This window comes from Panthera onca, chromosome B1, assembly GCF_046562875.1.
Source record: "Panthera onca isolate mPanOnc1 chromosome B1, mPanOnc1 haplotype 2, whole genome shotgun sequence".
Classification (NCBI taxonomy): domain Eukaryota; kingdom Metazoa; phylum Chordata; class Mammalia; order Carnivora; family Felidae; genus Panthera; species Panthera onca.
The window spans coordinates 152,364,632-152,391,711 of record NC_138342.1 but is presented as its reverse complement, the minus strand read 5'-3'; the positions used below and the strand labels follow the sequence as shown (position 1 = coordinate 152,391,711).

Genomic DNA, 27,080 nt, shown 5'->3' with positions numbered 1-27,080 from the left:
CTTGTTTGCCACTCATGTATCTGCTTTGCTCAAGTATTTGTTCAAATTGAATTTTTGTCTTCTTTTATGAAGTTATAAAATGTATTTATATATTCTTACATCAGATATATGTTTTTCAAATACTTTTTTCCCTATCTGGGGTTTCCATAGCAGTGTCTTTTAAAGGGCTGACATTTTTAGGACTCCTGGGTGGCTCAATTGGTTAAGCCTCCGATTTCAACTCAGGTCATGATCTCATGGTTTGTGAGTTCTAGCCACACATCGGGCTCTGTGCTGACAGCTCAGAGCCTGGAACCTACTTCAGATTCCGTGTCTCCCTCTCCCTCTGCTCCTCTGCCACTCGCACTCTGTCTCTCTGTCTCTCTCTCAAAAATAAATAAACATTAAAATAAATAAATAAAATAAAGGGCCAACATTTTCCATTTTGAAAAAGTCTATCAATTTTTCTTTTATAGTGCATGGTTTTATATTCTAAAAGATTTTTTTACCTAAGCTAAAATCAAAAAGATTTTCTGCTATATTTTTTTCTAGAAATATAATGTATATATTTTTTAGCATCTTTTAAGATTTTCTTTTCCTTTATGACTGGGTTTCAGCAATTTGATTATGATATAACTTAATATAGTTTTCTGCATACATGAGGTTGATTGACTTTTTTGAATCTTTGGGTTTATAGTTTTCAACACATTTGGAATTTCCACCTTTCATTTCTTCAAATATTTCTTTTTCTCTTCCAGCCTCTTTCTGATAGTCCAATTACATGGGGTTTTTTTTTGCCACGTAATACTGTCTCACAGCTCACCAGTGCTGTTCCTTTTTCCCAGTATTGTTTTATTCCTCTGTGCTTCGCGGTGGATAATTTCTACTACCATACAAGCTCACTGACATTTCTTCTACGGGTCTAATGTGCTATTAATCCCCTCTAGAGGTGATTTTTGGTCTGTTTGTTTTACAGATCGTATTTTTAAAGGTCAATTTAGGTCTTTAGGTCTTTCTTTTCTCTTCTCATTATAATTCATTATTTTCAGTTATATTCTTGAGCCTATTTATATAATTTGTAATGACTGTCTTAAGGTTCTTGTCTACTAATTATACAGTCTGTAATTTCTAGTTCTGTTCTTGTTGATTCATGTTTCTGCTGGTTATATGTTATGTTTTTCTGGTTTTTTTTTTTTTTTTGCATGACTAGTAATTTTTCTTCTCTTTTTTAAAAATTGTATAATTAACCTGCCGTGTTATATTAGTTTCAGGTGTACACTACAGTGATACAATTCTATACATTACTCCGTGCTCATCAAGATAAGTGTACTCTTAATCCCCATCACCTATTTCACCCATCCCCCACTCCCCTCCCCTCTGGTAACCATCAGTTTGTTCTCTGTATTTAAGAGTCTGATTTGTTTGTTTGTTTGTTTGTTTCTCTTTTCCTTTGTTTGCTTGTTTTGTTTCTAAAATTCCACATATGATGGACATCACATGATATTTGTCTTTCCCCGATTGACTTATTTCACTTAGCATTACACCCTCTAGGTCCATCCATGTTGTTGCAAATGGCATGCCTACTAATTTTTATTGGATGCCAGGCACTGAATTTTATGAGTGTTGAATATTGGTGTTTCTTTAAAGAGTATTAGGCTTTATTATGGCACACGATTAAGCCTTTTGTGGACCAATTTGATCATTCCAAGGTTTGATTTTAAGCTCTATTAGGGCCTGTTCAGAGCCTTTATTTTACAGCCAATTTAGCCCCACTATTAACGCAAGACCTTTCAAATGACTTTACCCAATGCTGTATGTACTGTAAAGTCTCTCTACTCGGGATGGTGGGAAGTTGAACTATTTCCAGCCCGGTGTAAACTCTGAGAATTGATAAGACTACTATTTGCTAGTGGTTCTTTCTGGTGGTTTCATGCATGCATAAATTGATATTCAAGAGAAGGTCAAAGAGTGCACCCCTCTGTGATCTGTGGCTTGTGTGCTCTCTTTGTGAGTAGCTCTTTTTCCCCCTTCTGCCGGCAAATTCTAGACAACATGGCCTCTTCACACTCTGATCTCTGTTCCGTCAACTCAGTGAAACTCCTGGGTTCCTCAAATCTCTGGCTTAGGAACTGCTTTCTGGCAGTAATTGGGGCAATTATAGGACCTCATTTGTTCTCCCTTTCCCAGGGATCATAATTCCATGCTGCCTGTTGTTCAATATTGGAAAATAGTTTTCTGTCTAATTTTCTACTCATTTTGGGGGATACAGCAATTCCTGTAGAGTTAACTACTCATGAGTGGAGGCAGAAATCTCTTGAGATATATACGATGTAGTCTTGATGATTTTTCTGAATTCTTGCATTTTCAAAACTGTCCTTATCTTCAAACTGTGTTCATCATTTTACTAGGTATGAAATTCTAGGCTTGAAATATTTCCCATGAGGAATCTTCAAAGCCTGACTCCATTTCTAGCATCAAATCTAATGATCATTTGATGCACATTCCCTTATAGGAAAACTCTTTTTCTAGAGAGAGAAATAGAAAAGTATAGGGCCTCATATGTATTCTTGGAGCTCTAACATTTTTATCAAATATGCTTATATATGTTAAAAATCTTTTCAGTTATCAGAGGGATCTTTTCATTTTAAGACTTATTTTTTTTAATTCTTGTAAATTTCTTTTATTATTTTTACCTTATTTATTTTCTATAGTTTTTATTCCTGTTCTGATTCTCTCCTTGTATGAGTGGAACTCTTAGTGTTATTTTCCTAATGATTATTTCTTAATTTCTCTTATATGAATTGATCATATATTCATCTTTTTTTTTTTTTAGTCAGTAGACTTTACTTTTTGTAGCTTTAGGTTTACAGAAAGATGAATGGAAAGTAGGAAGAGTTATCATATACCTCCCTTGCTCTCTCCATTATCCTCCATTATTAATATCTTACATTCATGTGGTCCATTTGTTACCGTTGATGGACAATATTGATACATTCTTATTATCTAAAGTCTATAGTTTATATTAGGGTTCACTCTTGGTGTTGTTCATTCTATAGGTTTTGATAAATGCATAACATGTATCTACTATTACACTATCATAAAGAATAATTTCACTGCCCTAAAAATCCCTTGTGCTCTATTTACCTCTCTCTTCCCCTCCTGAATCCCTGGCAATTACTGATCTTTTATTGTTTCTATCATTTTGCCTTTCTAAGAAAGTCATCAAGCTAGAATCATACAGTATGTAACCTTTCAGATTGGCTTCTTTCACTCAGCAATATACATGTAAGTTTCCTCTATGTCTTTTCATTGCTTGATAGCTCACTTTTTTTTAATGTTGAATAACTTTACATCGTCTGTACCATAGTTTCATGTCATTGAGGGAAATCTTGGCTGCTTTCAAGTTTTGGCAATTATGAATAAACTGCTATCAACATGCACATGCAGGTGTTTGTACAGACCTAAGTTTTCAACTCCTTGGGTAAATTCTGAGAAGTATATTTGTTCAATCATATGTAAGAGTATGTTTAGCTTTGTAAAAACTGTCAAACTGTCTTCCAAAGTAGCTGTATCATTTTGCATTCTGACCATTAATGAATGAGAGATCCTATGGCTCCACATCCTCACCAGCATTTGGTATTGTCAGTGTTTTGGATTTTAGCCATTTTATTAGTATCTTACTGTTGTTTTAATTTGCAGTCCTCTAACAACATATGATGTTGAGTATCTTTTCATATTCTGTTTTGCCATCTGTATATCTTTTTGTGGTGAGGTGTCGGTTCAGAACTTTTGCCCATTTTTAAGTTGGGTTGTTTTCTTACTGTGGAATTTTAAGAGTTCTTTGCATACTTTGAGTACCAGTTCTTTATCAAATATGTTTTGCAAATATTTTCTCACAGAATGTGGCTTGTCATTTTATTCTCTCAATAGGATCCTTCACAGAGCAGAAATTATTTATTTTAATGAAGTCCAATTTATCAATTTTTTTCTTTCATGGACAATCATGTCATCTGTGAACAGTTTTTTTCTTCCTTCCCAATCTGTATACCTTTTATTTCCTTTTCTTGTATTATTGCATTATCTCAGAACTCCAGTATGGTATTGAATAGGAATGGTGACAATGAACATTCTTGATTGTTCCCGATATTATACATTATCAGGCTACAAGTATTATAGTAAAGAAATCAGTGCCTCCTCAGATCTGAACCAATAGTTTCTTCGTCTGAATCATTTTCAAGTTTGGCAAAGAGGCACATCTGACTTTGCTAGCAATAACTGACCTTTAGATTACAGTTCTAAAGGAGCAAGGACTCAGCATGGAATTCTTTTTAAAAGGGAATGAAAGGGATACCTGCATGGCTCAGCTGGTTAAGTACCTGACTCTTGGTGTCAACTCAGGTCATAATCCCAGTGTCATGGGATTGAGCTCCACGTTGGGCTCTGCACTGAGCATGAAGCCTGCTTAAGATTCTCTCTCCCCCTCTCCTTCTGCCCCTCTCCCTTGCTCATGTTCTTTCTCTAAAATTAAAATAATAATGGGGTGCCTGGGTGGCTCAGTCGGTTGGGCGTCCGACTTCAGCTCAGGTCATGATCTCATGGTCTGTGGGTTCAAGCCCCGCTTCGGGCTCTGTGCTGACAGCTCAGAGCCTGGAGCCTGTTTCCAATCCTGTGTCTCCCTCTCTCTCTGCCCCTCCCCCACTCTCACTTTGTCTCACTCTGTCTCTCAAAAATAAATAAATATATAAAAAAATTAAAATTAAATTAAAATAATAATAATAATAATAATAAAAAGGAATGAAAAAGTGTCCCTCTTCTCTGAGTAAAAAGAAAAATTGTATTCATTCTGACTTTTTAACTTTTTGGCTCCATTCCCTGTTAGTTTGGAAAAAAATAATAATGTTTTTCCACTTGGCATCAAGGAGGACAGAAGCATCTCAGTTTTCATTAGCATGATGTGTAGAGTGTCCATCCCCTAACTGGACCTCATTGCCATTGAGTTCCTTCTGAGCTTCATGGAAAGATTTTTTTGTTAATCAGACTTCAGGAGCCAAGGAGGCCATTTGTCCAATTGACTAAAAAATACAGTGACTTCCATTTCAAAGTCTCTTAAGTTTTATGCTTAAATAAGTCTTGAGTAGTTGATCAAAAAAGTTGTATTACTTCATCCTGAGTTAAGTTGGGTGAAATGTGTGTTTAGTTTCTACTTATTTAGAAACTGCAAAATAGGACAAGGCTGCTATGGAAGAATCCCTTTCCCTTCTTTGGTATATGTAGTTCAAATATTTTTGTTGTTGTTGTTACATTTAAACTATATCCATGTACATTAGTCTGTTTTGGACCCCTCTGCTTGCATTAAACATAGAAATAAAATCATTAATTTGAAACAAACAAAAAAAGAGAGTCATCAAGCAAGGTCAGCTAAGTTTTCTTCTCTATTATCTTTTAAGAGTTTATAACTTCATGTTTTACATTTAAGTCTATGATCCATTTTTAGTTAATTTTAGTGAAAGGTATAAGGTCTCTGTGTGTGTGTGTGTGTGTGTGTGTGTGTGTGTGTGTGTATGTTCATATTCATATTCTGGCATGTGGATGTCCACTTGTTCTAGCACTATCTGTTGAAAAGAATATACTTTCTTCATTGAATTGCCTGTGCTCCTTTGTCAAAGACTAGTTAGCTATATTTGTGGGGAATCTATTTCTGTGCCTTCTGTTCTGTTCCATTGATCTGTGTATCTATTTGTTCATCAATACCACAGTGTCTTGATGACTCTAGCTTTATATTAAGTCTTAAAGTTGAGTCTTCTGACTTTGTTCCTCAATTTTGTATTGGTTATCCTGGATCTTTTGCCTCTCTAAATAAACTGTAGAACCAGTTTATTAATATTCACAAAATAACTTGCTGGGATCTTAATTGGGATTGCTTGAAAAGTGTAGATCAAGTTGGAAAATCTGACATCTTAATAATTTTGAATCTTCCCATCAATGTACATGGAATATTTTTTCTTTTATTTAGGTCTTCTTTGATTTCCTTTATCAGAGTTTCATAGTTTTCTTCTTGTTCATATTTTGTTTAATTTACAGTTTATAATTTCATTTGTTTGGTGTAAATAGTATTGTGTTTTTAATTTTAAATTTCAATTATTTATTGCTGGTATATAAGAAAGCAATTGACTTTTCTATATTAACCTTTATTCTGCAACCTTCCTATAATCATTGATTAGCTCCAAGAGGGTTTGTTGTTGTTGTTGTTGTCGTTGTTGATATTCTGGGATTTTCTACATAGACAATCATGTCGTCTGTGAACAAACAGTTTTTTTTTTCTTCCTTCCCAATCTGTATACCTTTTATTTCCTTTTCTTGTATTATTTCATTATCTCAGACCTCCAGTATGGTATTGAATATGAATGGTGACAATGAACATTCTTGATTGTTCCCGATATTATACATTAGTCTTTTTATGTTATTTTCTAGGATATTGCTTGACTTTATATTCTAGATCATTAACTTGGAACGTCCATTGTATCCATCTTAATATTTTTCAATCACATTTTTAATTTACAATAATTCCTCTTTTCTAACAATAATTTTTGTTTTCTCACATCAACATATTCCTTTTAAATGTATACACTATCCTGTATAATCTCTCTAAGGACACTAATTAGAGGTTTTCTTAAAAGTCACTTTCTGCATTCTGTCTCTGCTTTCTCCTGAACTATTCTACTTGTTTATTTTTAACCCTATTTTTAATATTGCTCATTTTCTTCTGATTCTTTTGACACTTGGTTTGCTGTTTACATTTATGGATAAAGCACTTTGTTCTGTATTGGTAGTTGATATGGATTTACTCTGCAGCTGTGCAAGACTAGTTCCCCACAGGCCCCTTCCCTGAATGGAATGACAGACTGTATGCATCTTGCATAAGTTGTATGGGACCTCCAAAGGTGTGAGAAATAAGTAAGAAGGCAATAAGATTGGTATTCTAAAAAAGCCATACAAGGTTTGTAAAGCTAATCATAATGCTTGGCACCAATATTCATGTTAGTTACTATAACTGTCCATGGTGGTCATGACAGTGGTTGTACCCAGATTTGTAAACTTAATGCCTGCTGGCACTTCTAAGTCCTTTCCAGTCAAAAAGTGCTACTTTTATGAAGCACAAACTACATGCCAGCCTCTTGTGTATACGATCTTTATTCCTTGCAATAATTCCTCAAGGTTAGCATACTATTTCCATTATGCAGGCAAGGAAACAGAGGTTTGGATTAATAGATCACATCATTCTATCAAATGGCTATTAAGCAGCAAATCCAGGAGTCCACACAATTCTGTGAGTCTCCAAAGTCGGGAAGTACTCTCCGCATCACACCCGCCACATTGTCCCTCACACACTATTAAGGAGTCAGGCCTCTGTGCTATGACACCTCGCTGGCTGATTTTTCTGAGCTTAAATTGCATGCATTTTTACTCTTATTTTAATTCAACTTGTTAGCTTCAGGCAATCATTCCTGAGGGATTTTTTTTTAATCTAGCTCTGTTAGTTTTTCCTCTCATTTTATGTCTTCCGAAAATCTAATGAACAGAATTTTTGAGTCTGCACACAAATTGCTAATAAAATATTAACTAAGAGAGGCTGAAGATAGAACTCTGAAGCATGCCACTATAGTCCTTCCTCAATGTGAGATCAATCTATCCTTTAGCACTACTCAGTAGGGTGGCTCACTCAGACACAATCGCCTGACCCTGGGATAACAAACCTGGCCCAAAATGAGACTTACAGCAGTAATTATAAATAAATGAATCTCTTGAAATTCTCCAAGATGCTCTTCCTTTAAAATTTTTTTAATGTTTATTTACTTTTGAGAGAGAGAGAGGGAGAGGGAGAGAACACAACCAGGGGAGGGGCAGAGAGAGAGAGAGGGAGACACAGAATCGGAAGCAGGATCCAGGCTCTGAGCTGTCAGCACAGAGCCCGACACGGGGCTCAAACCCATAACCATGAGACCATGACCTGAGCCGAAGTCAGATGCTTAACTGACTGAGCCACCCAGGTGCCCCACCAAGATGCCCTTCCTATCCTAAAATCCTACCAGAATTCACCTTCTCTTGTCTAGCACTCCTACATAACTTTCTAATCAGTTTCATGTTTTTTACAGATGTCATCATAAGTGTCTTATTTTCATTACTTCCCATACTTTGGAACAGAGTGGGTCAACCAGACTTTAAAGACAGATATAATTGATTTTTAAATATATGGTTCCCTGTGTGGTCTTGAGCAAGTCCTTACACCTCACTGAGCTTTGGTTTCTTTGCATGTAAAATGGGAGGGACTGCATCTGCTGTCAGGCATAGACCTACTGTACATAAAGAACACAGCACAGTGTCTAGCCTTGAGTAGGAAAGAGTACAAGGCACTGTGCTAGTCATCATTAGCATTCATATTTTCATGTATTGGCAAATCCTGCAAGAAAGACTTTTATACATTAATTCTAAATCTCTGTATCTCTAGCTGGACACCTGTGTCTCTAGATCCATTCAATAATCACGATTAACCCAAAGATGTCAGAGGCCTGAGACGCTTGTTGTCTTTTCTTTTTCTGTCTCTAACCTTTTCCAGCCTCATCTTTGAAAGTATAAAATAGAGTCAATGTTTCCAGTCCAAGTGTGCACACCCTGCCCCCAAAACCTGGTACATAGAGGTGTTTCTCTGCACAAGCCTGCCTTCTTTTTACAAATTCCGTCTCTGGGTTGTGCTTAATCAACGTGGGGGAGGTGGCTCGAAAAGTCTGAATAATGGATAGTGTCTTTTTAAAGAAGTTCAAGTCGTGAACATATAGATCTGAAAAGATACCTGTGAGCTCAGTGGGAGAGAGCAAGGCTTTGAAGGCAGAGATGAGACTCAAATCCTTGTTCTGCACTTTAGTTTCTGTACCTCTTTCTTCAGTCTTCTGTCTGAGGACAAGGAGGATGATGGTGAGTCTGTTTAGCTCATAGGCTCATTTTGAGGTTTCTGAGATACAGTGTGTGAAAGTCAATTGCAAATTGCCAAGTATCATAGAGATGCCAGCTAGTATTACAGAAAGGGAAGTTATTTCCCCCTTGTCACAATCTTGTAGAAATATATTAATATGTAAGGAATGAATGTTGAGAGGATAGAAGAAATTCATTTCATTTAAAGACAAGCAGATCACTGGCAGGAGAACTATAAGCATTATTTATGAGGCACTCATATGAAGAAATACCCAAGGTCGGCAATACTTCTAATCCTTTTTACAAGTAATACTCCAAAAGTGCAGCCAAATTAAGAAAAGGTCTTCGTGGGGCCCCTGAGTGGTTCAGTCAGTTAAGTGTACAACTCTTGATTTCAGCTCAGGCCATGATCTGACTTTCTGAGATTGAGTCCTGCGTCAGGCTCTATGCTGACAGTGTGGAGCCTGTTTGGTATTCTTCATCTCCCCCTCTCTCTGACCTTCCTTTGCTCTCTCTCTCTCTCTCAATAAATAAATAAAATTAAAAAAAGAAAGAAAGAAAGAAAGGGTCTTCATGAAGCAGGGTTGGTGAGCCTGTCTGCATCAGCATCATTGGGGACACTTGTTAAAAATGGAGACCTTGGAACGCCACCTTGGCCCCAATATCAGAACTGCTAGGCCTGGGCCTCAGGAATTTGCAAATTCCCAAATGGTTGTAATGCGAGCTGAGATTTGAGAACAGTTAGGCTGAGGAAACGTAATGGACTCCGTTAGACAGTAGTGAACTCATGATTTGCTTTTTTTGGTTAATTTTTTCTTAAAGGAAAACAATGCAAAGAAATTTAGAAATTACAAAGTAGATTAAGGCTCATAGTGCCATGAATACAAAGCACAAAAGTAGTTGTATTTATGTTTTGCCATATTGGTGGCATGTTTTAATTATCACTACTGTGAGTGTTTTGAAAATATAAATTTGCATGGTGCCTCCAAAAAAAATAGTTTTATTCACAGGTTAGTAATTATAACAAGAACTTAGACATCAACATGGTGTCATTTTTCCTCATAATTGCCTACCAAATTTCAAGCTTCTCTATGTCAGCAGAATCAAATGTCAGTGACTCAGTAAACACGTGTCTGTAGTTTACTTAACACAGCTTCACAAGAGTGCTGTCTTCCTTTCTGAAGCTTTGCTCAGCACCCTCAAACTTTTTACCACTTGAAAATCTTCTTTATGAATTTTACCATGGTGCAGAGCAAATTTCCACAGTGGAAAAATTTTCACTCTACAAAACTGAAATAGCCACATGTGTGTCTCCTCCTCACTGTGCCTAAATTGGCAGCCACTTTGACCAAGAGCATAACCACTTCGCAAGGTGTCACTGCTAGCTTGCCCCCTGGCAGGGGTTTGTATGTGCCCAGGGGCTCCACTTACTCAGCCAAGAGTTACGGCTCTGTATCAGGTCCTATACCAGTGGGGGCAAATATGCTACTGGTATTTAAAAGTATCACACAAGGTGTTGACTGAGGTTTCTTGAATAATTCTATCATACATTCTACAATCCAGCCAATGGAAAAACTCTGTTTCCTGAATTAGGTTCCTATCACCACGTCTCTGGGAAAGCACTGTTTCTCTATATCCAAAAACTATTCAACCCTCGTGGAATTACGCATGGCATTTTTTCTTTCTGATCTTTTACTTTCTCAACTAACAAACGTGGAAAGAATGATGGAATGAGAACATCAGTATTTAGTAATATTTAGTAACCCCTAATGGAAACATTAATTGAAGTGTTGATGAGAAGCTTGTCAATGGAGACGTCAGACCAGCATCACTTGAACCCAGATCTGTCTTAGCATCACTAAAGTGGTGCAGCCAGACAGTGTGAGCCTCCTGATAGTATGCGATATTGAGCACGTGCTCCTTCCATAAGACATCCCTATGAGAAAAAGATGAATCTAGGTCTATGGAGCCCATAGAGTTAATTCTATGTACTACGAATAGGGAGATAGAGAAACAAGTCAACACAAGGAAGCAAAATCTAGAATGTAGAACCTTCTATAGGACCACCAACATGTTTTTTTCAAATTGATGGCACGAAACTAACCCAAGTAGAGGGTGCAGGCTACTCCAGTTGAGGGAGAGACATAACAATCATATGTGATGTAGGAAGCTTGTTTGAATCCCGAATTGGACAAACCAACAAGAAACCACTTGTGAGACAATTGGGGGAATCTGAATATAGACTGGACGTTAGATAATGCCATGGAATTATTACTAGCTTTGTTAGGTGTGATAACAACATTGTGGTTATGTAAGAAACCGTCTCCACATTTTAGAGACACGTGCAAAATATGTGGAGGTAACATTGCATGTTTCAAGCCATTCGTTTCATTTCGTTTCAAAAAGCTTCAATCCGTTTTTTAGAAAATTATTTGTCCTCAAATATTTCAAACAAGAAAATAATTTTTAAAGATAATTATTGAATACGGGTGATGAATATGCATGTGTTCGTTATACTCTTTATTTTTTATATTTTGAAATTTTTCATTGAAAATAGTTTTCACCCAAAAAACTGTACCTGAATTGTCCTTTATGGTCTAGCTAGTGTTTCCTCCCAGGTGGAAGTGATTTCTTCTTGCTGAGTTCACAAAACCTCTCTTCTTTATATAATCCTGCCTACCTTGAATTGCTGTGAGTTGCGTATATGTCTCACCTCTTTATCCTACCACGAGGGCAGATTCCTTCCTTGTTTCCTCTCTCTGTCTTTGCCTGACACAGTACATAGTTGGCAGCGACTGAATGAACACAGCGATATAGAGTTCTAAGAGCCAGCACTGCTACCGTTTTATGTTCGCATGTGGAGCGATCCATATTATTCAAGTTGAGCTATCCTGAACTTGAGACTCAAAAAATGGGTTTCAATTCAAGTTCTTTGGCTTCTTCTTTGATTAAGAGTCACAGGGCCATTACTATAGTTTTCTCATCTAGGAGGTGGGCAGGACTTGGAATGCCGAGACGTTGGCAAACACTCCGTGAGGACTCCACGAGAGAACTCACTGAAGGGAAGACACTATCTCAGCATGGCAGCCAGCACCCCGGGTGAGACCTGGCTTTGCTAATAGGCTCAATGCTGTTCCACCTCAATGCCTCCCTTCCATGTCTGACAGGTCAAGTCAGAAAGATAAAGCTTTCAGCTAATAACAAGGCAAGGTGTTTCCAGATTGCAGACTTAGGAGCTAGTCAAAACTGGAGGTAAGGCCATCCGCACAAATTACTAGCTGTTTGACCTGGACAGACACTTCATGTCCCAAGTTCATCTCATCTGTAGAAAGAAGGTAGGAACACCTATCTCACACAGTTACTGAAGAAATCATTACTGACAATTTGTAAATGTGGAATAATAGTAAAACCTTTATTAAATACTTACTATGGTCCAGGCACCATTCCAAGATGCCCTAATAGCCTGTAATAACTAATTTAACCTTTACAACACTCTGTTGTAAACTGTTATCTCAAGACTAAGAGACAGAAGTTAGCAAGTTAAGCAACTCGCCCGAGGGTACCCAAGTAGATAATAGCAGAACCAGGATCCAGAGCTCAGCATCCTTATCTAGTGTGCCATGTGGTGTCTCTCCAACATGACAGTGTATGTAGCATGTCTGGCTTTGGGTATGGCACATGGGGAACACTCAACACGTTATAGCACCTGCTATTTAAAAAAGTAAACTAGAGGGGCACCTGGATGGCTCGCTCAGTTAAGCGTCCGACTCTTGGTTTCACTTAGGTCACGATCTCATGGTTCTTGAGTTTGAACCCCACCTCAGCCCAGAGCCTGCTTGGGATTCTCTCTCTCTGCCCCTCTGCCACTAGCCCTGTCTCTGTCTTTCTCAAAATGAATAAATAAACTTTGAAATAAAAGGTAAACCAGAGTTTACCTGAGTTTTCAGTCATAAAATTATATGCACTTCACAGCTAACTTCATGCATGAGACTTTTTTTCCAACCAAATCATCCCCCTGCCTCTAAAATAACATGCCTGGAACAGCCAATGCGGATAAAGGGACTCAGAGCCATCAATACTTTTCTGGGCCACACGGCAGCCACCATCCACATTGGCCTTTGTCCCCCTGCCTATCTCCACCACCAAACACCCTGACTTCCAACACCAGGCCCTCAGCATCCAATGGATCTCAGGGCCACCTTTGGGCATCATGAAGCCCTGGGAAGGGAAAATATCACCCAAGTTGCTCTGAGTGGCCTCTAGTTAACGTTTATTTACCACTCTCTATGCTCTGTTCCTTTCTCTCCCTCATCTTGCTAGTTTGCATGACAACCATGAGAATTATGTACAGGCTGTCGGTCTTGACCTTTATAAAACGTACATCTTTGTGTGTCAATATCCCAAAATATTTTCCGTATGCTGCATTTGAACCTGAGCACGTCGGCTGGTGAATGAACATTCCCAGCCTCACGGGGGCCTGCAACCGCCTGCCAGCAGCTCGGTCTTGGCAGGACAACCATTTTCGCCTGGGTAGTAGTGTTTGCACAACTGTTTTAATGTTTTGGTGCATTTTTCTCTAATTTTACACAAATTAGTCAAATAGTCATTGAACTGATGCCCATGATGATGGGTGAGTGCATCATTAAAAAAACATCTGTGAAAGACCGAAAATAGATTGTGAAGATTTGCCAAATGGGTGAGACGTAACTGAGAATTTCGTAACGTGGTTTAATTCTGTAGAAAACTGCTCCCTCCCCACAAAACAGCAAAGTCGATCATTTTGCTGTTTTTGGCATTCACCTTTGAGTATGCTTTTGCGGGAAGGCTTTATATACAAAAACGAGGAACAGTTTCATACCTCCCCATTTTTGTAGAGGAGACTGAGACTCAGAGACATTAAGGGATTTGCCCAAGTTCACACAGCCAATGCCTAGCTTGCTTTCGAGTCCAGGTTCCTTGAACCGCTGTCTTCCCCCCACGGCACCAGGGAAGGGAGAAATGTGCTTGAGTGTGCCTGAACTCCAGAGCGGCCCACAGACCTCCCAGCTCCAGCAGCAACCCCCGAGGTCTCTCCTCCCAGTCTCTCCTCCGGATGGAGGGCTTCTGAGGCAGGTGGCAGCCCCTACAGAGGAGAGGACTGGGTATCTGAACCTGAACCTGAACTGTGGGTCAAGGGGGATGGAACCCTAGGCAGGGATACCTGTGCACCTGCTTCGAGCAGCAATTTCCAGGCAGCACTGGGGCAGAGAACACCCTCCAGCTCCTGGTTCTGTCATGCTCAGTGTGACCTTAGCAAGCCACCTCACCGCTTTTATCTTCAGCCATAAAATGAGGATAATCGTAATCAAACTATGGATGCCTTCCTGAATATCACATAAACCGTATATGCCAAGTGCTTTTCTACCTGTGAACTGCTGGGCAACTGTAAATAAAGGGTTTCTAGTTTCTCTATTTTTAGTTGCTGTTCCACCACATCCTCTGTCAGGCTGCGGCTGTGTGTCGGGCTTTGAGCATCTCCCCCGGGGCAAACACTGATCTCTCTGCTCTGGTCAAAGTCTGCACAGTGGGGATGAATCCATGCCAAATAAACAAATAGAAGCCCCCTTCCCTCATCTTCCTCTCCTCTTGCCACCCCCCACCCCACTACACACACACCCACAAGCACACACACATGGGTACGTGCACATGCTTGCTCTGTCATGCACACACACAGGTGCACAAGTGCGCACTCTCCCCCCCACCCTTTTCCTTTTCCCTCCTTCTCCCCCTTCCCTCTTTCTCTTTCTCTCTCTCTCTCTCTCTCTCTCTCACACACACACACACACACACACACGAACTCACACCCTTCTCTCATCTGTCCTTCACCACTGGAAAGGAGACCAGTGCCTTCTTAGTGCAGCAAAGCCATCTGGAACCACTGAGGACCTGCACATGTCACACTTCAGTTTTGCAAGGACTTCTGCATTTGCTGGCTCCACCCAGCCTGAAACTGCTAAAATATCACAGCAGGGTGGCAACCCAGCACCCAGACGCGACTCTGGCGATCAGATGGCCTTCTGAGTAACTCTAGTCTCCAGTCAGAACCACTGGGGTGGAGGGACCCATAGCGAACCTATGTATTTATAAAAACCATGGAAAAGCATCCATATATATACTGCTAAGGAGTCAAAGGACAAAGAAGTGTAAGTAGTGGGTGATTTCATTTTAGGAATTTTACTGCGTATCAAGTTATTTAGATGATCAGTTGTGTTGTTTAAGTGGACATAAATGTTTGCTCAGGAAGTTTAAAATTGGTGGCAATATGGAGTCCAAGCTGGGAAAATTCTAGAAGCTGTTGCCTGCTGACACTTCATTAGGCCAGGAGGCTGGGAGAGGTCGGAAAAGGCGTGAGTCTCAGGCAGCCCTGGGGGCTGCTCAGTGGCCATTCTTGAGAACAGGGGCTGGCCCTGGCTCCAGGCCTCATGACTCTCTGTGGCTGGGCAAGTCGTCCACATTCTCTTGATTTTTCTGCTTGTAATGACAATATATGCTTACTATTAAAAAATTCATGGAACATATGAAATTATAAGAAAGAAGGTAAAAGTTGCATGAAGTCCTGTCACCTGATAAACAACATTAATATTTTCGGAAAGATCTTTTGGGGGCACTGCTTTGCATCGACACCTACAACACGCATGCACACACACACACACACACACACACACATACACACACACACACACACAGTTTTTGTAATTCACTTTTGTTTTTTGTTTTTTGTTTTTTTACCTTTCCACCTCCCTTTTCTGTTTCTACCTCCCCCATCAATAACGAAAGTAAACAAGTTTGTTTTTATCCCCCAAATGTCTCTCCACATAACATAAAAACATATGCATATGCCTACCTATAGAGGTTTCTTTTCTCATTCTTTGGTATTTCCAAATATGGGATAACTTCATGCACTTTTCTGAATCTTGCTTTTCTCATGTAACAGCATGTTGTAGAAATTCCTCTTAAAATTTTTTTTAATGTTTATTTACTTTTGAGAGAGAGAGAGAGAGAGTATAAGCAGGGGAGGGTCAGAGAGAGAGACATACACAGAATCCGAAGCAAGCTCCAGGCTCTGAGCTGTCAGCACAGAGCCCAACACGAGGCTCAAATCACGAACCACGAGATCATGACCTAAACTGAAGTCTGACGGTTAACCGAGTCACCCAGGCGCCCCAGAAATTCCTTTTAGCTTTACCTGTAAAGATCTAGCATATTCTTTTTTAGAATTGCATATTTTAGTCACTTTTAGAATGCAGATTTATTCAAATGGTGAGCAGTTACAAAATTTTGTTTTGTTTTGTTTTTTGCAGCTATAAATATTGCTGCAAAAAACATTTTTATATTTCATACATTCGTATATAATGATGTTTTGTTACTCTGTGAGATTCCTGGAAGTGGGATTGTAAACTGAAAGGTATATGCCTTTTTTAAGTTTTTTAAGTTTATTTATTTTGAGAGAGACTGAGAGAGTGAGAGAGCAAGCACAAGTGGGGGAGGGACAGAGAGAGAGGGGGAGAGAGAATCCTAAGCAGACTCCGCGCTGACAGCACAGAGCCCAACTCGGGGCTTGATCCCACAAATCATGAGACCATGACCTGAGCCAAAATCAAGAGTCAGATGCTCAACCGACTGAGCCACCCAGGCGCTCCTGTATTTTTAAGTTTTAATAGAATTTTAAAAATGTCTACATGATTGGTAACATTTCATATTTTATTTTTCTAATAACTATTTATTATGCCCTTACCCCTTGCCTGGCACAGTTTTAACAATTTGGATTCAACAATGAGTAAGAAAAAGATCCCAGCCCTCATGGAAGGTCACCGAGAAATACAGTGGAGAAGAAGAAATGAAATAACCATAACTATAATAAGTACTTTAATTACAGAAATGTATGAAAACACAATTCTCCTTTAACTTACCATCAACAACTGATATTATCATTCCTTTTCTTTTTTCCCCAATCTTATTGATAGAATGTGATATTTATTATCTTAATTTGCATTTTCCAACTGGTAAGTAATTTTAACATTCTCACATGTTTATTTAGCTATATGGATTTGTGTTGGATAAGCTGCCTATTTATATAAACTTTACTCATTTTTCTATCAAGTAGATTGTATGCTAGACCCATACTTCTTGTTAATTTTCATGAGCTCTGTGTATATTATAAATAAACATTTATCTGTGGTGTGGTTTGCAAATCTTTTCCCCAATCTGTTGCTTATGCACTGATTTCATAATGTTGTTGTTTTTTTGTTTTTTGTTTTTTTTACCATATAATACCTTCTGTGTTTGTAAATTTGTCTTTATGTTATCAACATGTCTTTTTGTCCTCTCTTAGCTTCTGGCTATTCCGTCTTTGTTAATTGCTATCTCTGAACTCTGGATCATATGTATAGTCTCCTAAATTTTCTTTCAATTAAATTTAAAAAAATTAATATTTTTTTTAGTACACATGGAGTTTATTTTTTAATATGGTGTGAGGTAGGGGTCTGATTATATTTTCTTCTAGGTAGACAACCATTTTCCTAATACCATTTATTAAAAATAAACTATCAGTTCTCCATTGAAGTAAAATGCTACCTTTTTCATATATGCAGTTCCAAACGTACTAGAATCTGTTTACATACTTATTATTCTGCTCCACTGATTATATCTCTATTCTTATTCCAACGGTATGCTATTTTGATTACAGTGTTCTTTTCATAGTTTTAAAGCTAGATTAAAATTGTATTTGGTCATAGAAAACTTCAGATGATTTTATCCAATTAAAAATTGTAATTATTATTGAAAGTACATTTAATTTATCTTAGGAATGAGGAAGAGGACATAATCAAGAAAGAGAAGAGATTAAAATAATTACAAGACAATACTACCTAAAACTTTATGGCAACAAATTAGAAAATGTAAAGGAAATCAAAGGTCTCCTAATAAATCATATAATCATCAAAATGGTGCAAAGAGGAGGAAAAATGGGAACCAACAAATTCCTGTAGAAGAATTGGAAGTGCACTTGAAGATCTACTTTTTTCTTTTTTGAAGATCTTTTTTCTTTAACTTTTTAAATTTATTTTACATTTTTTTCTTTTTGAAGATTTTACTTATTTATTTTTTAATTTAAATTCAAGTTAGTTAACATACAGTGTAGTATTGGTTTCAGGAGTAGAACTGAGTCATTCATCTCTTACATGCAACACCCAGTGTTCATCCCAACAAGTGCCCTCCTCAATGCCCATCACCCTGCCTCCATCAACCCTCAGTTTGTCCTCTATATTTAAGAGTCTTACAGTTTGCCTCTCTCTAGGTTTTTATCTTACTTTATTTTTCCTGCCCTTCCCCTATGTCCATCTGTTTTGTTTCTTAAATTAAAGATCTACTTTTTAAAAGGACTTCAGAGCAGGGGCACCTGGGTGGTTCAGTCGGTTAAGCATCTGACTTCATGTCGTGATCTCACAGCTCGTGAGTTTGAGCCCCACGTTGGGCTCTGTGCTGATGGCTCAGAGCATGGAGCCTGCTTTGGATTCTGTATCTCCCTCTCTCTCTGTCCCTCCCCTGCTCATTCTCTGTGTCTCTCTGTCTCAAAACTGAATAAACATTAAAAAAAAAAAAAAAAAAAAAAAAAGGACCCCAGAACAGATGACTTACTGGCTGAGTTCTATCCAGCCTTTAAAGAACAGAGAGTCTCAGTGTTATTCAATGACTCAAAGCCATAGGAAGAAAGATGGAGAACCCCCTAATATTACAAAGTCAGCATCATCTTAATGTTAACTCCTCATAGACAGACCCCACTTGGGAATATTGATTCTCATTTGAAATAAAACATTAGCAAATAGGATCTATCCATGTATTTAAAAGACTAATGAACTGTAAACAAATAGCTTTTATTTCAGAGCACAAGGATTTCAGTAGCAGAAAATTTATCAACATAATTTATTACATCAACAAATTAAAGAAAATGATCATATTAAAAGACACTAAATACGGTACCTGATAAGATTCAGTATCAATTCTCAATAGAAATCCATAATCCCTTTTCCAAAATTCTGATAACAAGAAATCTCTGAAAAGTAAAATGTTGGCCTGTAACTTTGGCATTTCATTTGCTGCTAAGGTTTATGCGAACTGACATAAAGAAACTACTTGAATACAGAGAAGTGCTGTTCTTTACAAATGTGAAGTATTACATGTTCTGTACGCGAAGCACGCTCAAAAAACGAATTATGGATTATTTGTTATTGGGGATCTCTCTCCTATATTTAGAATTACTCCAGTCTTCCTTTTTTTCAAGATGAGTTTGAGGAGAATTAATATGAGACATGTGCTTTCAACTTTCTAGAAGAAAACATCACTGCGTTTCAGTAAATCTAAGACACCGCTGTTTGGAAGACTAACATTTATTCTATGTATCACTAAAAGAGAGGGAAAAAGGATGCTGCTATTTACTTTATGAATCATCGTTGGGTGTAAAACACATCGCAGTTTCAAGAGATGTTGAGTGAAAAAAGGTGCATCCCGGAATCAATGAAATATGAACACATGCGAAAGCAGTCAGGAACTCTCCATCAACCACACGGCCCTTCCGACAAGAACAGGGACTCAAGGTCCTTTCTTCTATAAATGTCTGTGTCTTGGGGATGGGCCGGGTGTGAGGTGGAGTGTAGTGGTCTGGGGTCAGCCAGGGCTCCACAGTTGGCTCTTCGTTGGTTACTGGTTTGACCAGGAACCAGCTATTTAACAACTCAAAGCTCAGTCCTGGGACAGGGATGATGCCTACTTACACTTACTTTAGAGTTAAAAGGATGACATGAGATAGGCTTTGTGAAGTTCAAGAGTAAGTCCTTCCTAATAGCTGCCCCTGGAATGAGGGCGGTGCTGATGTGGTGGTGTCGGCTGTGGTCTCTGGCATCTTTCCCACTTCTATAACTCTATGATCCTTTACCCAAGAAAAAGCTTGGCCGATCTCTCTCACTTATGGAAGACTCTCTGATATTACTGAGAAGACGCTGTTGGCCTCAGACGCCTATACCATCAGTGTGCCCTGAATTTATAGCATCTCATCTGAAAATCTGAGTGGGAAAGAACCTCAGACGGGTCCTAACATGGACCAAGAGAGGAACTTGACCTTCCCAAGTAATACAGCCAGTGGCAAAATGAAGGCTAAACCCGGACCATCAGGCACGTTGGTCAGACTCTTTCTAGATGGTTCTTATCCCCAAGGCACTAGGGCTCACCCCAGCAGTTTCTGGCAGTTCGCTCAGACCTGGATGATCTCTGTCCTAAACCCAGTCATTTGTCCTCTCTGGTCTACTTCCTGCTCTGGGAAAAAAAGATGGATACAAACTTAGCCTACCCAACTGCTTACTGACTTCATGTTCTGATTTTGGCCTTCACTGCCCCTCCCACTTCCGTCCCGCCTTTCTAATTGGCCACTTGGAAGGAGTTGGGGGAGCTCTTCTGTACTGAGGCTCTTGAAGACCTACTCACATCACCAATCTGCTGTGTGCTCTCCGACAGGATGGGAGTGGTGAGCAGCAAAAAGCAGGTGAAGGAGAAAGGTAAGGGCCTCTGGAGCCCTGTGAAGGTCAGCACCCAGAGCAAAGATCCCCCACCACTGCCTCCCCTGGTGAGTGATGGCTGGTCCCAGCTGGGGAGGGAGGGGGAGGAAGAAGAGCAGGGAGCAAGGGCGGCTCCCTGGGGGCTGCTGCTTGTTTCCAGCCAGCCCAGAGCCACCTCTAGAGAATTCAGGGCTCTGACAAATCGGCCCCCTGTCACTGCCACCAAAACGTGGCACCCACCTCATGTTGGTGTGGCAGGATAGTGGAACATTTAGCAGCCAGATTGCCAGTGTTTACATGGATTTGCTGTGTACTTTGAAGCAGGTTACTTAACTCCCCCATGCCTCAGTTTCTGCATCTGTAAAATGGGTATAATGAAAGTGCCTTTCTGACAGGGATGCAACAGTACATGATGTATTATACAACTGTGCAATCCCATTATATATTACCTTTACACGGCATCGGGTTAGTTTCCAATAATTCTTACCCAGTTTTCATTTCGCAAGGGGAGTCTTGAAGAGAAAAAGAAATCAAAAAGGTCAGCTTGAGAGGAGGGTGTGGTGGGAAAGGGTCTGGGGCGTTTAGCAACATCTGCTGCTCCATTCCTACCCAGAAGCTCCTGGAGGTCATTGTCCCCTTCCTGGAGCTGGTGATGCAGTTCTGTCTTATTTACAAAGCGTTTAGCACCCTTGCACGGAGGCTACTGCATTCCAAAAGTGCATTTTTAGATGATTGTTTGTGACACCCCCCTCCCCCACCTAGCCCCTTACTAGGTGGTGAGTTTTGGTTTGGGCAGCGGTGAGTCATGCCTGGAACCTGCTTTCTTGCTCTCTGCCTCCAGGAGCACATTCAGCTGGTCATCACTTTACTCCAACAGTGACCTGATGAGGAGTGGGGATTGCTAATCTCATTTCTTAGACCACTAGGCATTTTATCTGTGTCCCAACGTAGTCCAGGGCTTGGCACGGAACAATGAAATGTTTGTTGAATGAATGAATGATGGCGGGGTAAACTCAGATTACATAGAGTAATATTAGCATATTACTTATGCTAATAAGTAATAGAACCTGGACTGTTTTTGACTTTAAAAAGTCACATAATATATACTAATTATGGAGAAAAATTGTAAATAACTCATTATCCCACTCACCAACGATACCTAGAGTTCACACTCCAGAGCTCCTGCCGCCAGACCCTTTTTCTCAGTGTTATTTATATTATGTGTTTGTGTTTTCTTTCTTGTTTAAATGTTTATTTATTTATTTTGAGAGCAAGAGAGGGAGAACGAGCAGGGGAAGGGCAGAGAGAGACGGAGTGAATCATAACATGAATAAGCTGGCGCCCCCACACCCTCCTCCTCTAACCCTGTGTACGGTCCAGGGACTGTGTGAGATGGCAGTGGTACTTGAGAGTGGTGGCACCGTGTGTACGATTTACCTGTGCAACCTCCTGCTGACAGCAGCACCCCTAAGACCACCCAGCTGCCGGAACCAGCAGCCTTCCTGCCACACCAGGCCTGCCCAGGCCTCAGGGGCTGAACTAATGCAGCGTTCCTGTGTCTCTACTCCAGGTCCTGTTTAACCACCTGGCTCCTTCACCTCCGGACATGCACCCAGACCAAGGTTAGAAGGGGCTGCTTTGGAAGCTGAGGCTCCACAAGCCATCTTCCCCTCCCGACCATGAGCAGTCAGCACAGGGGCCCAGTAGGGGGCCACTTCCTGGAAAGGACTGGGTGGGCCTTCTAGGGTCAGAAAGAAGGCTGGGGGTGGGGGTGCTGAGCTGGGCACAGCTCTGCCCCAGTCTTCACCTGCCCATAGGGGCCTCTCCAGAAACCAAGCACCAGTTCCTGTATCTGACCCTGGGTGGGTTTTCTTTAAAAAAGGACTTTACAGACTATAAATGGGACAAAAAGAAAAAGCATTACAGTAAATACAAATGGCATAAAAACAAACCTAAGTTTTCAAAGATTCTAACTCCTAACCTCAAAGGGCGAGGGCCTATAATTGGTCTGCGTCTTCCCTCCTGCCCTCAGTCTATTCCGTGAATGGAAGCAGCATCTTTTTTTTTTCCTCCGAGAGATAGAGATAGATGGATAGATAGATAGATAGATAGATAGATGATAGATAGATAGATAGATAGATAGATGATAGATGATAGAGGCAGAGAGAGAGGGAGACACAGAATCTGAAGCAGACTCCAGGCTATGAGCTGTCGGCACAGAGCCCGACGCGGGGCTCGAACTCACAGACCTCAAGATCATGACCTGAGCCAAAGTCGGACGCTCAGCCAACTGAGCCACCCAGGTGTCCCATCACCATCTTTTTTCCCACTTCTTCCCCACTATTCAAGGCCACTGCTGACCTTCTGACCACTCACACCATCCTCCTTCACCCCCAGTCTCTACTTCCACTCTGATGGATAGGACAGTTGGGGGTCCCATAATGAATGACGTTGGCCTTCCTGGGTCAGGGCTCTGGACCTTGGGAGCACTCACAGGATGTAGCTTCATTCAGAATCAGATTACAGGCACTTATAACCCACTTCCACACGGCACCAAGAGCTCTGTCAGGGCCTCAGTCACTCATTCCCTCACACAGCACGCACTGAGCAAATAGTAGCCAGAGACTGGCCGCGTTCGAGTCCTGGGGAAACTGTAGAACTGAGTAAGACGTGTCTCCTCCCCTGAAAGAGCTCAGAGTCTGTCAAACTCATGAGCAAAATGCTGAACAGAGATTAGTTCTCCTACCTGGTGTTCCTCATCCTATCCTACTGGGGATCATGATTAATTACCATGATTCACCATTAATTACCAGGGTTTACCCTTCACTTCCTGCCGGGAGCTTCATATCTCCAGTAAGGAAGCCCAGGGGGCGAAAAATAAATGAACTGCCTTTGGTGCAATAACTTGAATCTCAGGACTGGAGGGGGCCACTGTCATCTATTCCAACTGCCTCTTCCTACCATGGGGAGGTGATGAGCCCAATGTCACACCACCACACATTGGTGACAAAGCTGGGTGATCTTCTCCCAGGTAAACGAGGTAGTCTCCAGCTGACCTTTTCCAGGCGGGTCTTGGCTCCCTGGAGCTTTGCAGAAAAGCCCTCCTCACTAGCAGTGGTCATTTGAACGTCCATTCCAGGAACCACTGGCAAGTCAGAGAAACTGCCTGCCAAGAGCACTGGGACAGGGCGTTGGGCATGGTTACAGGTCAAGGTTACAGTGGTCATGTTCCAAGACCACTACCCTCTTTGGAAAAGAGGTGGGAAGGGGCAGGTGGGGAAGAGGAAGAGTAGGGAAGCTCATGTTCTCTGAGGCAATAAGGAATCAGCCAACACTCGTTTCCAGACTTGGGACTGCAGCCATCAGACCCATGTGGCCAATCTCCCTAGATCTTTGGGTTGTCCTTTCCCTTAGACCGTACCCTGTCCAGGCCTTAAGGCTCCTATGTGGAGAGCAGAAGAGAAGCCAGGATGGGCTCTGAGGGGCAGCCCTTTCCTTGTTCCCAGCAGCAAGGTCAGGAGGTCAATCTGCCGGACAGGAATTGCCTGTGCTGCACCAGTGAGCAAGAAAGCTCACCACAGCCTCCCCTATGTCCCTGCCTCATCCTGACCCCTTAGCAGCCAGAGATGGCCCATCGCACCGACTTACCTGGTGGGTCCGGGGGGGGTGCCCATCTCTTCCTTGTTCACTCTAGAGGAGCATTTCGTGGTGGCCCAGTATGACTACACCTCAGTGAATGACAGGGACCTGCAAATGCTGAAAGGGGAGAAGCTACAGATATTAAAGGAGTAAGTTTCTGGAAAGCTGTCCTGTGGTCAGAGGCCTCGGTGGCTCCCTGTCATGGCAGGACTCCCACCCCACCGTCCACCTCCCCACCCACACCCACACCCTCCACGGCTGCGTCCAGAGGATCTTCTCCATTGCCCTGCCCCAGCCCAGTCACCCACTTTTTTTTTTTTTAACTTGACCCAATCGTCTTCCTCTAGCTACCATTCCAAAGTCTGCCTCATGTGGTGGTTTCCATTCTCTATCCCCTGCTCCACTGCCAAAAGCCTACTCTTCCTTCAAAACCCACTGCTAACATCACCTCCTCCATGCAGCCCTCTGACAGTGCTTGCCTAGCTGCTCCACCACAGCTTTGTGTGTCTCCCTTGCTGGACAAGATCTCACACAGGAATCCACTCGTGAAATCAGCTTTGTTTCCAGGCTTCCTTCTCAGAAACTCCTCCAAAGCCGGTTCTCTCTCAAACAGCTGGCTTGTCCTGTGGAGCCCTGGGGGTCTGCTTTTGTTCTTGAAGTTCTGCAATGGCCTTGAACCAAAAGCACGAAAACCCAGGCCTTCTGGGTCTACGCTGCGGGGAGCCCGGCTCCTCTTCTGAACAGCTCTCCTCCTGCTTTTGGCTTTCCCGTCCAGTCCCAACTCACTCACTAAATTCTTCCTCTGTCCCATTAATCCAGAGGAAGGCTACTCAGGGAAGACAGGGGCCCTCTGGGGTGGCCAGGACGTGTGGACAAGCCGCACCATCTCCTTCCTCCCTGGGCTGGCCCGATGCTCGGCAAGTTAGCACCCTCTCCCTGAGCATCTTGCCCAGATTCCCTCTCACCAGCCCTCTGAATCCTCCGCCTCTGGGATGAGATCCTGCTGGGGGGCGGGGGGGAGGGCTGGGGGCTGCCCCCTAGGAGAGGCCCACAGGAGCCACGATCTCATTTTTGTTTTTCCTCCTCCTCCATAGAGTTGGAGACTGGTGGTTGGCCAGGTCTCTCATCACAGGAAGAGAAGGCTACGTGCCCAGCAACTTTGTGGCCCGAGTAGAGACCCTGGAGGTGGAAAAGTAGGTGGACCATCGGAAGGCCCTTCAAATGCAGAGGCTTGCTTGCTGCTGCTGCTGCTGCTGCTGCTCTGGGGGTTGCTGGGCATGATGGGGGCCAAAAGGGGTGAAAAGAGAGCCTCTGTGAGCCCAGCATGGAGGAGACAGGAAAGGGAAAGGGAATTGGGATTGTTGGGGAAGACTTGTCCACCATTCAAGATGACCCTCAGGTCATCTTGAGTGTCTGGTGCTGTCTGGCGTCTGGTGCTCAGGAAGCCACCCCTCCGTGCTCAGCACACTCTTCCCATCTGTGAAATGGGGCCTTTCCTGGCCCCTTTCCTGGCCCATGGCCTCGCAAAGCTAACATCAAGGCACAGCGATCAGCACTTCTCCTCCAAAGCCTCCAGTGGGCAGGACTCAGGAGCTCAGACTTCAGGGGGGCTCACAGAGTGGTGACCTCATTCAGAATTGGGTTACAGAGGGCAGCACTCCCCAACGTCCTCATAACCTACTTCCACACGACACCAGGAAGGTCTACCTCAGCCAGTCAGGGCCTCAGTCATTCATTCCCTCACACAGTACGCACTGAGCAAACAGTACCCAGAGCCTGACTCTGCCCAAGGACTGAGAAAGCAGTAAAGATGTGGGACCATGGGCACTTGCTTCCACATTGACTGGTCCAGGCTTGAGAGGAACAAGGCAGGAATCTGTGCTCTGAGAGTCTCAGCACTTTGTCTAAATTCAGAGACTTGACCTTGAGGAGGGTGTGCTTTTTAGAAAAAACGTTTTAAATGTTTATTTATTTTTAAGCGAGAGAGAAACAGAAAGCAAATGGGGGCGGGGCAGAGAGAGAGGGAGACACAGAATCTGAAGCAGACTCCAGGCTCTGAACTATCAGCACAGAGCCTGATGCGGGGCTCGAACCCACAAGCTGTGAAATCATGACCTAAGCCGAAGTCGGACGCTCAACTGACTGAGCCACCCAGGTACCTCAGGGTGTCCTTTGAGGGATGGTGGTTGGGTGCATTTTCCCAGAATAGAATTAACAAAAGGCACCCCCCAAAATGTTCTCATTTCAAGAAAATAGTAAGTCCATCCCCTGATGGGAAATGAGAAGAAAAGAGAGGCACAGGGACCAAGGGGCATTTCATGAATCAAGATGTGAGGAGTGTTGTTAGTTCATGGTTAAGTCGAAAACAGGAAGACACTATTTTATTTCTCGGGGTGAGGCATACGGCTTAGGAGGGAGGTTTGGAAAAGAATATTCTGCGGAGCATGACCAGCCTCTGAGGTTTGTCTGCCTTCCTTTTTCAGGTGGTTCTTTAGATCAATTAGCCGGAAAGATGCTGAGAGGCAGCTTCTGGCTCCAATCAATAAGGCGGGCTCCTTTCTTATCAGAGAGAGTGAAACCAACAAAGGTAAGCATGGCGCCCAGCATGTCCTTCTTGTGCGGTCCCCGGGAACCCCGACCTGAGGCTATGTCTGGGAGGGAAGGATGGGAGGGAGACACCAGCCAGGAGAGCCCAGCGGCTTCCAGGCCTCTGGTCTCCCTTCCAGTTCAGGCCCCGCCTGGACAGCCCATCTAGTGCCTAGTAGTTGAGTGTGAGGCTTCAGTGCCAACAGGTGTCCCTTGGCCAGGCTGGAAATGTACAGGGTGCAGGTAGGAGGTGCAGTTGGAGAGCTGCCCCCACCCAGGGCCACTGCGCACCATCTTTGGCTCAGCGGGGGTGCTGAGGCTGGT

General features: G+C 41.9%; 1 protein-coding gene across 2 annotated transcripts in view; it reads left to right on the top strand.

Moving 5' to 3' along the window:
* The window catches only part of BLK (BLK proto-oncogene, Src family tyrosine kinase), a 77,354-nt gene that overhangs the window by 35,784 nt on the left and 14,490 nt on the right, over positions 1–27,080 (top strand). The window contains exons 2-7 of one of the 2 annotated variants that reach the window (XM_060653724.3): positions 19,313–19,577; positions 20,491–20,599; positions 22,102–22,153; positions 24,226–24,319; positions 25,265–25,363; positions 26,654–26,757. In XM_060653724.3, the coding sequence (XP_060509707.2) occupies positions 19,465–19,577; positions 20,491–20,599; positions 22,102–22,153; positions 24,226–24,319; positions 25,265–25,363; positions 26,654–26,757 (571 nt within the window). In that variant the 5' untranslated portion in view covers positions 19,313–19,464. The remainder of the gene's footprint in view (positions 1–19,312; positions 19,578–20,490; positions 20,600–22,101; positions 22,154–24,225; positions 24,320–25,264; positions 25,364–26,653; positions 26,758–27,080) is intronic. The other variant, XM_060653725.3, reaches the window with a different exon arrangement.